General features: G+C 40.4%; 2 protein-coding genes across 6 annotated transcripts; both read left to right on the top strand.

Annotated features, from left to right (window-relative positions):
* Nucleotides 1-2,131: 2,131 nt before the first annotated feature.
* LOC139203056 (fizzy-related protein homolog) lies at nt 2,132-7,031 on the top strand. Of its 5 annotated transcripts, none has more exons than XM_070832689.1 (14): nt 2,132-2,231; nt 2,969-3,102; nt 3,264-3,392; nt 3,488-3,551; nt 3,657-3,787; nt 3,966-4,048; nt 4,161-4,344; nt 4,451-4,516; nt 4,606-4,708; nt 4,889-5,073; nt 5,162-5,395; nt 5,970-6,074; nt 6,182-6,274; nt 6,369-7,031. In XM_070832689.1, exons 2-14 carry the CDS (start codon nt 3,034-3,036, stop codon nt 6,408-6,410), a joined length of 1,488 nt encoding a protein of 495 aa, XP_070688790.1. In that variant the 5' UTR covers nt 2,132-2,231; nt 2,969-3,033; the 3' UTR covers nt 6,411-7,031. The 5 variants fall into 5 exon arrangements, with proteins under 5 accessions (XP_070688790.1, XP_070688791.1, XP_070688789.1 ...); XM_070832690.1 differs by having other exon boundaries at nt 2,132-2,254; nt 2,985-3,102; XM_070832688.1 differs by having other exon boundaries at nt 2,132-2,254.
* Nucleotides 7,032-7,762: 731 nt separating this feature from the next.
* Nucleotides 7,763-14,720, top strand: haus5 (HAUS augmin-like complex, subunit 5). The gene is made up of 19 exons (XM_070832472.1): nt 7,763-7,886; nt 8,002-8,064; nt 8,203-8,235; nt 8,675-8,699; nt 8,822-8,954; nt 9,109-9,268; nt 9,380-9,476; nt 10,217-10,308; nt 10,408-10,462; nt 10,560-10,687; nt 10,789-10,870; nt 11,002-11,156; nt 11,492-11,654; nt 11,874-11,954; nt 12,095-12,240; nt 12,593-12,689; nt 13,354-13,492; nt 13,633-13,765; nt 14,360-14,720. Exons 1-19 carry the CDS (start codon nt 7,789-7,791, stop codon nt 14,460-14,462), a joined length of 1,983 nt encoding a protein of 660 aa, XP_070688573.1. The 5' UTR covers nt 7,763-7,788; the 3' UTR covers nt 14,463-14,720.
* Nucleotides 14,721-14,730: the final 10 nt, after the last annotated feature.

The raw sequence follows: 14,730 nt of genomic DNA, 5'->3' as shown, positions 1-14,730 counted from the left end.
GTTTTGCTTTGTACTATATAAACTGCAAATAGGAACACAAGTCCTATAGCTCACCCCTACACCACAGTTACTGTGTTCATTAAGAACAACTGAGGCCCTAATGACTAATTGATTAATTGTGCAATCTATTATTTCGCTCCTGCACCCCAGCAGATCTGAAAGGGCCACGGCTGGAGTTAACAGTCTTATTGGAAGGACGCGTTCCTTGCAAAGGACAATAAGGGAAAATAGCGGAATTAATTGGGTTTGATTAAGAGAGCTTTTCAATGGGACACAGCTTTTTCGCATGACATAATTAGAGGTCAGTTAAGGGGGGTGGGGGGGGTGGAAGGAAGGATTTGCTTGTTGGCGCCAGTGTTGTGTGGGTGTGTCTGCGAGAGACAGACAGACAGACAGACAGACACAGAGAGGGTGGGGGTGCTTCCTTCACACTTGTAGAACTATGTTGTGTGTCCGATGTGGTAAATTTCTATTGGCTCACTCACCAGAAAGCACACAGTGAAGTTCACATGGGGCCCTGTGTGCGCTCAGTGTGTGATTATTATCACTACACTTGCCAGCATTAAAGGCACTGTGCTCAGTCTTTTGTTATAGCTGCATGCTCATTAGCAGTGCACCTCAGAGACATTATTATTGTATAGAACGATGAAGAGGAGAACATTCAGCAGTTTTTTTGAATGAATACAAAACTTGTAAACAAACTCAAAACATCACACACACACATTATGAATTTATAATCCTGTTGCAGTATAATCTAAAACAGGAGGGAGGGAACACAAGCCATCAGATCTAAAAATGTATCTGAACTGTCATGAACCAAAACCAGGCTTCAAGCCTGATTAGATTATCAAATATTTCATCACAAGTCTACATCTGCAGTTTTTTTTTTTTTTTTTCCACAACGGTCATGATTTTACTGTTCTCTGTTTTACTGGGATTTTGGGAGAACAGTGAACCCAAACTGATCAACGGAGTGAATCTTTAATCCTGCAGACAGGAGGCATCCACCTTACTGAAGTGTCTTTGAACCAGGCATCACAAGCTACAGGGAAAATGTTCTGTACTGGACAATGTGGCTTGACAAAGTGGAGGGAAAATCTCTCCTTTGGGCATTGTATCATATTAGTTACTATATTTTACATGTTGTTGATATTAATATATTCACGCAAAGATCCACCTGTTTTTATTGTATCATTGGAGAAATGTTTGTGTGTGAGGCTGCAGATGAGAACAGGGAGCAAAATAAGATAAGCGATCATTTAAAAAAACGTTAAGTTAAGTAGGTTGATCCTAGTTCAGGATTTGGGACACATTACACAGTGGTGGGGAATGTACTTACACACTTTAACTCAGGTATTGTACTTGAGGTACCTATACTACTTGAGTGTTTCTATTTCATGCTATTTTATACTTGGAGGCAAATATCATATGTCTTACATCAGTACATTTATTTGATAACTTGACAAGTTACTAGTTTCTTTAAAGATTTAGATCATCAATAATCAACTAATAAATGATGATGTATCAATATAGGTCAAGCGGTACATGTAGTAGTTGAGTGTAGTAGTTGAAATTAGTGTTGCCACTTTTACCAAAGTAAAATACCTGAATGCTTCTTGCACCTCTTTAGGTACAGTGTAAGCTGCACGTCGACAGTCTATGAGAGCACAACAGAGGCTTTTTGAGGGTGTGTAGAGTTAGAAAACAGAACTAGTACGCCCTCTATGTTTGGTACTGGGACATGACAAGACAATCACCCACACTGAGACACTGACGGGCTCTATACTCGCTTGTATTCATCTTTTCTGCAACATTTTCCATGTAGCGTTGGTTGAATTATTTGTACTTTACTGTCAGACAGTTATACAGTTATATACGCAGTTAAATAGCAAGTGGTAAGTTCAGTCAAGGATAGATTAGCATAGATTGTGTTTTTGTCTCGGTTGTTGAATACTTGTAAGTAAGAAATTAAGCATATTTGTAATACTGACTAATATCGCTCCATTAATTAACACATTAATCACGGATCAGAGTCGTGACTCCGACAACAAAAGGAGCACTTCCGTGTTTTGATTTGAGAGCTCTACGTCACAGGGGTAACAAAACTCCCATAATGCACGGTAATGTTCATCTCAGCTACACTGGAGTATCTTTCACCATCTGAGAGTGGAAAACTTTAATTATATCGCTCATTTTCATCTGATAGCTCCGTGAACTGTCGGTCCAGTCTGGTGTGCTGATATTCAGGGACTCGGTCGGTGCTGTATGTATGTTGTTTATCGTAAATATGACTACATTAGCCACTAGCTAAATTAGCTAACGCTAGTTATCATTAGCCATGCAGCATTTTAGCTTTAGTACAAACATGAATATAAAGAAGTCAATTTGATGACATTTAGCGACGAAAAATGCATTTAAAATGCCATTCGTTGCTTTGAACTGGTTGAAAGTTAGTTGCGCCGTAACGTAAATAACTAGTTAATCTGTTGTTCATCCCAAATCGAGTTAGCATTGGGGAGTTAAAGTTCACCCAGAATAAATGACATGTTATGATTATTTAGTGTGACACAAATAATTAGGAGGTATTTTATAGGGCAGGAGTAGCAGGTGAAATTACTGTAGATGTCCCCGCATTAAGGGCTATCCTCCAGAATACAGGAATAAAAACAATAGCATTTAAATGTATCCATGCTGTCCATCTTATTGCAGTATCTACTGTACAAAGTATACAGCACTTTCATTTAAAAACAGATATATTGCACATATATTTTCGTTTGTGTTTTTTCTTCTCATATTCTGTATTGTGAATATATCTATTTTATATATATTATATATATAAAATTTATTATATATCTTTATGTTTTTTGACTTGCAATGCAATGCAATGCTGTTTAATATTATGCACTAATATTCTTTGTAATGTGAAAACTTACTTGGTAATAAACCTGATTCTGATTCTGTTTTTAAGTTTTTGTGTTGGCCAGGTGTCCAACCTGCCAGCCTGTGGCTGTGGGATCAGGATTTCACCTTAGGATGGATCCGGAGTATGAACATCGCCTCCTCCGACAAATCAACATTCAAAATGACAACTTGAGCCCTGTTGTGAGTTGTGTTTTTCCGTTCTGTTTTCCTTAACAATGTAAATGTTGTACATCAACACTGAACTATTTTTTGAGTTAGATTAAAAATTACTTGATCAAAGCAGCGACCCATGTTTTATGCATTCTGAAACTAGTATACTGAAAGATTTGTTGGTTTTGTAGAAACTGACACAGAGTCTGCGCGGTCGGACACCCACTGGCTCTCCTTTATCCTCGCCCAGTAAGCTTGGAGACAGATTCATTCCGACCAGAGCGGGAGCAAACTGGAATATTAACTTCCACAGGATTAATGTATGAATTTTTTTTTTTATGTAAATTTGTTGACAAACGTGCGTGTAGTATTTGTGTGTAAAACAGTATTGTCACTGTATCTTTGTGATTTTCAGGAAAATGAGAAGTCACCAAGTCAGAACAGAAAAACAAAAGATGCCTCTACTGATAATGTCAAAGGTAAATACATTCTATAAAGGCTATTTTTGAACCTCTATCACTTGCTTATGTGCACCTTGGCTTGTGGTTTTGTGCTCATGCATAAATTATCTTTTGTGCATGTAGCAGATGGGCTGGCCTACTCTGCTTTGCTGAAGAATGAGCTGCTTGGAGCAGGAATAGAGAAGATCCAGGACCCGCAGACAGAAGACAGACGTCTACAGCCGTCAACCCCAGAGAAGCGAAGTCTCTTTACTGTATGAACATATCAACAACCTTTATGTTGAATTATATAGCACATTGATAATACAATGTGAGATCAGACACACATACAATATTCTTAGGAGTAGAACATTCAGTGTAGTTTTTTTCTTCAGTGATTTCCAATGACACTGGTAGAGAATATGATGGTTTCTACCTGTGTTTTCTTTGCAGTATTCACTCAATACCAAAAGGTCGTCACCAGACGATGGCACCAACATCTCTCCCTACTCTCTCTCACCTGTCAGCAATAAAAGGTCAACGTCCTTTTTTAAGTTTTTAGATCTCCTATAGATAATCACAATGCAAACAATGAAAATGTAGGTTTTGGCATCAGGGTGTCATTATGTCCAACTTTTTCTGTTACAGTCAGAAATTGCTGCGTTCACCAAGAAAGCCAACTCGAAAGATATCAAAGATCCCTTTCAAAGTCCTGGATGCTCCGGAGCTGCAGGATGACTTTTACCTCAACTTGGTGGACTGGTCGTCTCTCAACGTGCTCAGTGTCGGACTGGGAACATGTGTTTATCTGTGGAGTGCCTGTACCAGCCAGGTACCGCAGTGTGTCTGCACAACCCATTTTAGAACATACATTTTAATTGTTTGATGTGTAAAATACAGTACATTTGTGTGTCTTGGCTGAATTGTCTTTTCCTTAGGTAACACGGTTGTGTGATTTATCAGTGGAGGGAGACTCAGTCACATCAGTTGGGTGGTCCGAAAGGGTAAGTAACTTAGTGCCTTCAGGAACCTGTCGAGCCGCACTTTTAGTACATTTAGTTTATGTTAATGGTAGAACTTTTCATGTTTTTAGGGTAATCTGGTGGCGGTAGGGACTCACAAAGGCTATGTTCAGATCTGGGACGCAGGTGCTGGGAAGAAACTCTATGCCCTGGAAGGACACACAGCTCGAGTTGGTGAGAACAGAACATGAGCTGAATATGGGTCATAAAGTTCCTTAACAGGAGTACTCCAGTCACAATGAAATCAAAATAACTACAAAGTCAGCGTTAAGCTAAATTAAATCTTAACATTCTTGATAGTTCTCTCGTGACAGAAGTTGACCAAGCATAAATTCAGCTTTGCTCTGTCTGCAGGCGCGTTAGCATGGAATGCAGACCAGTTGTCTTCGGGAAGCCGCGATCGTATGATTCTTCAGAGAGATGTGCGGACCCCTCCGCTACAGTCAGAGAGACGACTGCAGGGTCACAGACAGGAAGTGTGTGGCCTAAAGTGGAGCACTGACCATCAGCTGCTTGCCTCCGGTGGCAACGACAACAAGGTACAGTTGTTATTGTCATTCAATCTGCCCCTCTCTTTCTGCGGTCACTCGCTGTATCCACTGATGTGGTGGTCATTTGTCTCCTCAGCTGCTGGTTTGGAACCACTCCTCGCTGAGCCCAGTGCAGACATACATGGATCACCTGGCTGCAGTGAAAGCCATCGCCTGGTCCCCCCACCAGCACGGCCTACTGGCCTCTGGAGGCGGCACTGCCGACCGCTGTATCCGGTTTTGGAACACCTTGACCTCACAGCCGCTGCAGTGCATGGACACTGGCTCTCAGGTCTGCAACCTGGCCTGGTCCAAACATGCTAATGAGCTGGTACGTGACTCCAGATACATACTGTGCACAGTAGACTGGGTGGCCATATCAGTGAAGTTATATAAAAAACAATTGTCATGAAGGCAACACTTGTACTGTAAATAAGGCTCTACACATTTTGAAATAGTATTCATAGTAAATGAGATGAATAACATTTCTTTTACATTTGTGCTTCATTTATGTTAGTTTGTGGAGATCTCAACAAGAAAACAATGCCAAGGGAGTTAATATCCATGCTACTTGTGATGCATGTGCACATTTCAATAAACCATGATTAGGACACAATATATAACCTCTAACTAGTGTCTCAAAATTAAGACAACAAATGGGGTGCTGTGTTTTCTTAATAAAGCTCTAATGAGGCAGAGCATTGGTCTTTACCCTCTGAGATACTCTGGAAAATGTTACCTCATTGAAGTGAAGTGTTACCTCATTCTGTTTTATATATTTGGCTCAAAATGTAAAATATAGTAAGCAGTAATAACATAAATGTGTCTAACTAAACTTGGTATGATTTATTCATGGTGAATTACACAAAGCTCCCTTTGAATTCTAATGTTGCCTCTTTTTGCAGGTGAGCACTCATGGCTACTCTCAGAACCAGATCCTGGTGTGGAAATATCCGGCTCTCACTCAGGTTGCCAAACTCACGGGACACTCCTACAGAGTGCTCTACCTGGTCAGTGTGCTGTCATGTCATGTTGATGCCAATGTTTGACACCACACCCGGCAGATTAATGGACTACATTTATTCCTTTTTTTAAAATTTTTTTTATATAATATCAGGCCATGTCCCCGGATGGTGAGGCGATAGTGACAGGAGCTGGAGACGAGACCCTTCGCTTCTGGAACGTGTTCAGTAAAACGAGGTCAACAAAGGTGAGATATCACCTTTTGGGAAAACTATTCTGTTAATTACAGACCCCCTCATGTCTGCCAAACAGTTAACTAAGTTTATTTTCTTTTGTTTCAGGAATCTGTATCAGTTTTAAATCTGTTCACCAGGATACGGTAACTTTAAGTAAATATTAAAACTCTAATTTGAGTGGATCCTGGCGTCACCACTGGATAGCTCATCAACATGGTGCTAAGGACGAACACTACACAGCTAAGGTGTCCTGTGGCATTTTTTCACAGAGGAAAGAACGAGAGCAACCGAGCAAGTTTGTTTTCATGCTAACAATGGTTTGGGAATTTCTTTTTGACTTTCGTGCTCTCATCATGAATGTAGTAAAACATGTTTTACTTTTTAAAAAAATGTATAAGTGGATTGAAGAAATCATAGGCCTTACTTAAATATATTGTAATAGCATTTTCATTGTTGTGGAAAATATGTGGAGAGAGCGTTTTTAGTTTTTGTTTAACTCAGGTCTTATTTATTTAACGCTACAGTGGAAGCCATTGCAACTTTCACTGCAGTTGCATCAGTGGAGAAAAATGCCACTATGAGTAAAACACAAGAACTAAACATAATCACCCACTAAGGCCTTTACAGTAAGTGCACCCTGTTTACTACTTGAGAGTGGTTGGCTGAAATAATGCAGTTTTGCTCCTGTGGACAGAAAGTCTAATGCTGTGCATCTAGACAAATACTACATGGTTGATTCTTTGTAGTAAAGGAAGAAATAAAAGATGATGGAACTTAAGAACCAGTGTATATGTCCTTTTTGCCATTACAAATACCATAAACATTTATTTTTTGGACTCCATTTAGTTGCACTTTTGTTGCCAGATTTGATTTTATAATGTTGCATCTAAAAAAATACAATTTTAAAAGTAGGACAGTATGAAGATTTCCAGCTCGCCTATATTTGACAAAATTTTCCTTGTGAGTGGTAATTTTGCTTGATGCAACATGCTCGGATTTTGTTTATTTTTCACCATTTAATTCAATTTCATGTAGGGCAATTTTTTACAAAATCTGTTATTTAATGACATTCATACATACATACATACTATCTTTATCACTGTTCTTCTTGTCAAAACTGTCCAAAGGTAATTGTGTAGTCTGTCTATTTCTTTTTTAATTGTGCAGTTTTATTCATTAATAAATTAAATAAATAAATGAATAAAACCACATCCATAAAACTGTGAAACCATGGCAACAACCGGCTACAACCAGCGGCGGCGCTACATCAGCGGATATGATAACCGGAAGTGCCGTGAACGGGCGGGAAGTTGAAAGTCTGGATGTTTCAGACAAAAATAAAAATATCATCGCCAAGTCAATTTAGCATACGTGTCTTAGAGCGCAGGCACAGCTTCAACAAGAGCGGAGAAAGTTCACGGAGTATAATTCGCATTAGCGACCTTGGCTAGCTAGCATAGCAGCTAGCCTGCTAGTGTTGCTAAGCTAACTAGCTATAAGTTGTATATATGTGTTTTCAGTCACGATGGCGGACAGAAATCTTGTGCAGGAGTTGAAGCGTTGGGCGACAGAGGAGTTCAGTCTGCCCCCGGACAGCCTGCCGAATGACAGCTATTGTAAAACGTGGGTATCAGCCTGTTTGTACTTTCCCTACTATCTTTGTTGGAACATAAGTCCTGACAATGGATGCTGAATTTGCGGCGTTGAACTAACGTAATGCTGATGATTTGATTTCAAGGCTCTGTGTTGGGACAGGGAAGTCAATATGGAAATATGTCATCCAACATGTTTTTCAGCAGAGGTTAGTCTTTACACTGCCCCCCTGTTCTGTCACATCTTGATCATTCATACTAAGAGCAATGCTCATCTGTTTGTTTATAAATATCAACATGGCATCTGATAAATGGCCTGGTCTCTAAAGTTACTTCTCTTTTTACAGAAACGTGAGGATCATGCGTGGAAATCTCCTGTGGTATCCTTTTAGACCCTGACTGAGGATTTTTAACCCACCACTGTCTTTGCAATAGCCATGGCACCATGATGTGTACATTTTAGTAATTTTATGGCTGTTGTACATTTCACTGAGTTCATTTAGGCAGAAGAGAGTCAGTATCTTCCTCAAGACTTGATGCTGTTGGTATGTTTATGTTCTGTAAATTGTCATTGTCTTGGACACCTTTCTTGTGTGGTCCTGGTGGTTCAAACCTTGCTATGGACCATTATGCTTCATCCTGTTCCCACTATCTCTTTCTCTGTGCCCTGTCTACTGTGATATAAATAACCAAACTAATGTAAAAATGCCCTGTTCCCATACCCTGTATCGCTCAGCGTACACTGACTTTCTTCAGCTGCCATGACCACTGTCTACTAAGCATTTATCCATTAATCTCCTTGACATTCTGATCTTCAAGGTACAAAGCTCTTCAAGACAAAGAGGTAGCGTGCAGCTTGTTTTCCCTCCTTGTGACTCATTTCTATTTCCTAATTATCTGCTGGATGTAGAACGTAATTAATCCTAATAATATGTTCGTTATCTGCTGGTGTTTTTGCATGCTCAGCTGAAGCAGGCTGAGAGCCAGAGTGAGGCTGCTAAGCAGAGAGAGCTTCAGAAACAGATTGAGCAGCTGAAAGCTGAAATCGGTCACCTGGACTCTCAGATCAGTGGAACGGAGGAACAGCTGGCTACACAAGGTTAGTCCATCACATGCAGTAAGGGCTTCTTATTTGATCACACCACATTACTCCTTTAGCGGTCGCTGTGGTCAGGAGGCAGAAAGCCAGCTCACTGCTCCATAGTTCAACAATATTATAAACGTGATCCCTTACCCCTACTATTTACCCACAGAGCAGTCCATCAGCCGTAACTGGGCCCAGGTGGAGGACAGCCGGCGCAGAGAGCTGCTCCTACAGGCCTTCAGGCAGCGCTGCGTCTTGGACCGCAAGGTGCTTTCCAGTGACACGCAAAAGATCAGTGGGCACTGCCAGGCACTGGAACAAATGACCAGGTGAAGCAGAACATTGAAAGGTTAAGTAAATAGTAATGATAGAAGTGGGATCATTTACACATACGTACTAATCTCACATTACCTAAGTAAGAACTGTATTGTGTGTTGCAGGAAAGCTGAGATTGAAGTTGTGTTTGATAATAAGCCTTCCAGCAGCAGTGATGGTGAAAACCTCAACTCCAAAGCTGCAGCAGAGGCACAGGTCCTGGTAAGAGCAGCCTGAATCTGGTCTGTGTTTTCTCAGTAGAGTTTAGGTGCACTTTATCTGGAATGTGCAATGCGAGAGCATTGCTGCTATTGATTAGTACTTGTCTGTCAGAAAGGCCCCAAAATTAGGAATTACCAGGCCCAGTGACAAAATGCTACACAGTGGATGTATTTGTAATCCCTCCCTGTTTATTGTATAGTGCGCAATATATACTACATTTACCTTCTGTCATTTTTGTTTTGAGTGAGCTCTCAAAAATTCTGTGTCCATGTGATGCACACTACTTTCTGCTAACAATCCCACAAGGCAATGCTCTGCAGTTATACGACTCTACATTTGTCAATGATGATGATTCAGGAGTGTCTGAAATCTCAATCTATTGCTCACTATAGAGTAAAGTACTGTGTCTGTATATATATATATATATATAGTATTAATAGTATTATATAGGGAGTAATGATTGAGGCCTTGGGTGGGAACAGAAACAGATTGCTGCTGGTCTTTTTATTACATGTCTTTGTATCTTTAGAATAATTTCATAGTACCAGATGGACACTGATCTGACGGTCTTTTGCCAGCTGTTTTAAAAAAAAATTGGTTGAAATCTGCTCATTTTAAAGAAAACATAAGTTGATCAGCAATTCTTCACACATATCTAAGTAATGTAGACCAAGATGTTTGTGAAACATCAGCTGCTGACTAAAGGAAATCATCCCATTTCTGCTGTTTTTCTCCATTAGCGTGAAGTGAGAGAGCTGTGTGACGACAGGATCCACTTCTATCAGTCTTTACAAGAGAGTGAGCTGAAACCAGCACACTCTGCAGCCAAACAGTAAGGACTTCAGTGAATACAGAGAAATCAACAATCTTACAGAATATTGTCAACTTCTTCTTTCTTTAATTATTTGCCTCTCTCTTTTCTCCCTCTCAGTATGACTTATGAGCAAAGGACTGCTATGTTTCACTACTGGCTGAGTGCTGTGGAGGTTGGTGTATTTTGAGTTCACTTCACTATATACTGTACAGTGATATACTGCTAGTTTTCGCTTTGAATTAACATGTTGCTGCTTGTCGCGTCATCAGAACATGCTGGATGGTTATCCTCCAAACCATGTCCTCTCAGCTTTGGAGTGTTTAGCTTCCAGAGAGCAGAGGGAACTAGAGGAGAAACTCGCCTCTCTGGATGTGACACAAGATGTGACAGCTCTACGGTAAACGTCAACATTATGATAATGCTCTCTCTTCCTGTTGAGGCTGTAAAACCCTCAAAGTTGTCTGTGTTTAGAGTATTTATGTAGAATTTTGATTGCAGATTCCGATATGAAAGCGATCGCCTACTGGACGTGTCAGCAGAGGAGGATGATGAGTTGCCACCTGTTAAGGCCCTGTTAGAGGTGTTAAATACAAACATGCACATACACTGTAATGTGATATTCAAGACGTTTAAGGCAGAAGAACATATGTTCACGTGTTTCCTGGCATTTGTGATTAAAACATTTGTGGAATTGCACGTTTGTTTATCCAGGCTGCTTGGGAAGAGGTGGAGCAAAGTTTGGTGGAACTGGCCCAGACTCGCTCCAGAGCACAGAAGCTCCGCAAACAGCTGCAAGCCCGCAAGAACGAGGCTGAGCTGGAGGTGTCTGGTATTGCAGCCGAGCTCCACAATGACACCATGGCGCTGTAAGCTGACTCATTGTTGACTAAATTGATGAAGCTCTGAGTCATGAAAAAAGTGTATTATCCCAGGAATAGTGCCGCAGAATTCTTTAACAGCAGGAGCTCATTATTGTCACGTGTTTTAAATGAAAACTCAATTATTTCTTTTTCATTTTATCTCAGTTTCATCACGTTCCTCGCTTGTCTTCTGTTTTTATCTTGCTATTTTTTTATGTTTATATTTGTCAATAAACATGTTACAAAGACAAATACGGCTTATAGTCAAAATATAGTCAATGATCACAAATGAAAAAGTTGTATTAAGGAATTGACTTTGTTTTTTTCTTTGTTGCCATCAGGTCAGCCCTAGAGGTGGAGCTCCAGTGTGTGATGCAAGCAACAGCGAGGGATTACATCAGAGAACGGTGTATCCAGCTTGACCAGTATGCCAGAAGCAGACAGGAGGCCCTTAGGAACCTCCGCAGCCAGTGGCAGAGCATCCTTGACTTCAGACACCTAGTGGTGAGAGAGAATTGACAATATGAGACCTCTCATAACCTTTGCCTGCATCACTGTTGGATCACGCATTTTCTACATAAATACATCAGTAATTATTCAAGAAAATGTGGTCCAGAGGATTTGATTATGTGTGCTGTTAACTGTCTGGAGATGAACCTTCATGAACTTGATATGCAGAGATGTCAGTGTTTCTCCATCATTAGACATATTCTGTCTCACCAGGATCTCAGACAGGAGCACATCAGAGGTCTGATTAAGGGGAACTCCAAGGCCAAAACAGAGCTGATCCGTCGGCACATGGAGGTTTGGATGTTCTCCATCTATGACAATGAAGTAGAAAGATTGTTTTTAAGATTTTGCTTCATTCTGTGGTGAAAGAAATATTTTGGTCTCTTTGAGCTAAGTTAATTTTTTGACATTCCTATCCCTGTGTCTTGCTTTAGTTACAAGAATTCATCCAGGACAAACTGGTGCCACAGTTTGAAGATGTCACCACTGCAGCCAACAGTCTGAGGAACTCCATTTCCAAGGAGGGCAGACAGTTGGCAGCAGTTTCACTTCTTGCTCTGGACCGTAGGACTGTTGAAGGGTAAGAACAAGATGTCTGTTACCTGCTTAGTACGTAACCACACTCCTAAAAAGCTCCTGAATTAACACCCAAACTGAGTGTGTCCAAATACTCATTATATTGGCAGTAAAACGTGTATTTGGCAATAAACCACAAAGGGTCACTTGACACACGCTGTCAAGTTTTTGTTTGAGATCTTATGCATTTCATGATCAACTACAAATTCACAGAGTGAGGAAGATGAGAGAGGCAGAACACTGAAATATGTCCTACTTCATCTGTGGTACATCTGTGGAGAACACAGTTTGACTTTCATTAGTGCATCACAAGAAAATCTAATCTAATCAAAGTGAATTTTTCTCTGTTGTCTCAGAAAGCAAAGAGTCCCTGCATCATGGTTGTCCATCCATCGCTTACAGTCCCCGACCTTCAGCAGCGTGTGTCAGAGCCTGGCGTTCCCACTGTCCAGGGTGAGTCTGGCCTTATAGTGCATCAGTCTGCTGTGACAAAGTGAGATCTCCCTCTTCTTTGTCTTCTTGGCCAGAGAAACACTTTTTGTTTGTTTCTTTGTCACTCATCTTCACAAAGTGAATGTTCTACTGCCTTTTTTGTAGATGTTTGAGCTGGTGGCTTGGTCACTTTACGTCTCTCGGCTTCAGTGTCTCTATAATTTCTCACAATCTAGCATTATACACTTCAAAGGAGTCTTTAACTTCACGTTCTCAATTAAGTTTAAATGCACAACTTTGCATGTGAAGCCTGTCTGTGGACACTGGCTGCATTCCTATAAAATTTATGCTAGCAGCTCCTACACTTCACTCCTCAAAGTTTACATGTGCAGAGTGGTTTTGATGAAACAGCTGACCGTCACCTCTTGACCCCAAGCCTCTCACATGCAGATCTGTTTAGAATAATATCCATGAAAATCAGTTCTTATTGCACACTGGCACAACACTGACAGCCCTGTACTTTCTAGGCGGTTGTGAATTTGCTTTTTAGGGATATCACAGACACTCAGTGTGTAGTTTTTACTCTCAGATAGTAAGAATTTCATTTCATGGAATTTATTCACCTTTACCTCTTTTTCCATTGCTGACTCATGTACTTTTTCTCTTCTTTTTTTTTACACTTCAGGCTCCAGAGGAGTTGTGTTCCCAGACACGCTCCCAGCAGCTTGAGTTGCGTTTTCTCCGTCGGTTACTGCACCTTCACTCTGCTACTCTGCAGAAAATACAGAAGGAAGCAGAGTTGCTGCATGCATCTGATCAAAACGGTAAACAGGGGAACTCGCCAAGAGTGAATCTTTTATCATGCTTAAAATATAGAGTAAGAAGTGCTGTATTCGATATTTAAAACATTTTTATCAGTTTTAGTAACAACAGAACTACTGTTTGTCTACACTATGCCTCTTAGCTCTGCTATCCAGAGTCGTGGACGAGGATCAGAAGCTTCTGAAGTCTCTGGTACCAAGAGCCAGAGGCCTCACCCAACGCTGCGCCCAAGGCCTTTCTTATGGGGCCCAAGTCAAAACTGCCATCTCATACTGGTGAGGAACAAAGCAAATAACCTGCTGCAACACAATGGCTGCGCCACATTTACCATTTTTATAGTCTGTACTTTACTTTAAAAACATGCCTGTAAAGGAGGAATACATTTCTCAATCTGAGAAATGTATTAGGGGAAAAGGTGAAAAGGAAAGCAAATGTGACAAGTTGTCACTCAAACAGCCTGCTCTGAACAGATGTCAGTTTTTCAAGAACTCCTTCCTGGTTCAACTTTAACATTGTACTTTGATGTGTTTTGACTTAATTTTGCTCTCCAAACGTAAAATGTAACAATGTATTTTGATGAGATATTACAACATCAAAATACTCTGAATATTTCATCCTGCCATGTGTTCAATGAAATTTTATCAAAAATGATATGATGAACTATTAAAAGAAGATCTTGGTCGTGCTCTTTAATTGTTTCTTTTAGTAAACTGACTTAAATCTGAGCTGCTTTGATTGCATCTAGATTTTCTTAGTAACATGAATGTGCTTGTATTATTTTCGATTTATACTTTACTAACTCAGGAGTTACTCGGGTCTGGTTTGTTGGTTAATTTCCTTCTGTTTTGTGTGTGTGTTCATACATTTAGGTGGGAGAGGCCAGCCCAGCATGTCCTACCTGAAGTCAGTAAGGGAGGACTGACTTTCCAACAGTGGCTACAGAGGTGGAAACTTGCTGCCAAAGCCTCTTAGGGGGATGCCTCATAGTTTTAACAGCACCTTTCAGTGGCAAAATAACCACTTTGCAGTAGCTAGAAAATGCACAAATACCTATAACTATTGTTTTTCTATTCTCATTACCCCTCTTGATGTAAAAATCACCCATTAAATCATTTTAAAGCCACACATTTGCTCCTGTCTCCATTGAAATGCGTTCAAAAATACAATAAAGTTGTTGCAAACTGCCTCCCGCTCCTTTTATTGAACTGCCTGAAGGTGTTTGCTCATGAATGAGCTGCAG

Source organism: Pempheris klunzingeri, chromosome 6, assembly GCF_042242105.1.
Source record: "Pempheris klunzingeri isolate RE-2024b chromosome 6, fPemKlu1.hap1, whole genome shotgun sequence".
NCBI lineage: Eukaryota > Metazoa > Chordata > Actinopteri > Acropomatiformes > Pempheridae > Pempheris > Pempheris klunzingeri.
This window is presented reverse-complemented; position numbering and strand designations above follow the sequence as displayed.

Coding starts and splice junctions, on each gene's coding strand:
- haus5 (XM_070832472.1), top strand. CDS start 7,789: ATGGCGGACAGAAATCTTGTGCAGGAGTTGAAGCGTTGGGCGACAGAG. Junction 8,065..8,202: donor CAACATGTTTTTCAGCAGAG/GTTAGTCTTTAC, acceptor CTCTTTTTACAG/AAACGTGAGGATCATGCGTG. Junction 11,955..12,094: donor TGATCCGTCGGCACATGGAG/GTTTGGATGTTC, acceptor GTCTTGCTTTAG/TTACAAGAATTCATCCAGGA.
- LOC139203056 (XM_070832689.1), top strand. CDS start 3,034: ATGGATCCGGAGTATGAACATCGCCTCCTCCGACAAATCAACATTCAA. Junction 3,393..3,487: donor TTAACTTCCACAGGATTAAT/GTATGAATTTTT, acceptor TGTGATTTTCAG/GAAAATGAGAAGTCACCAAG. Junction 4,345..4,450: donor GGAGTGCCTGTACCAGCCAG/GTACCGCAGTGT, acceptor TCTTTTCCTTAG/GTAACACGGTTGTGTGATTT.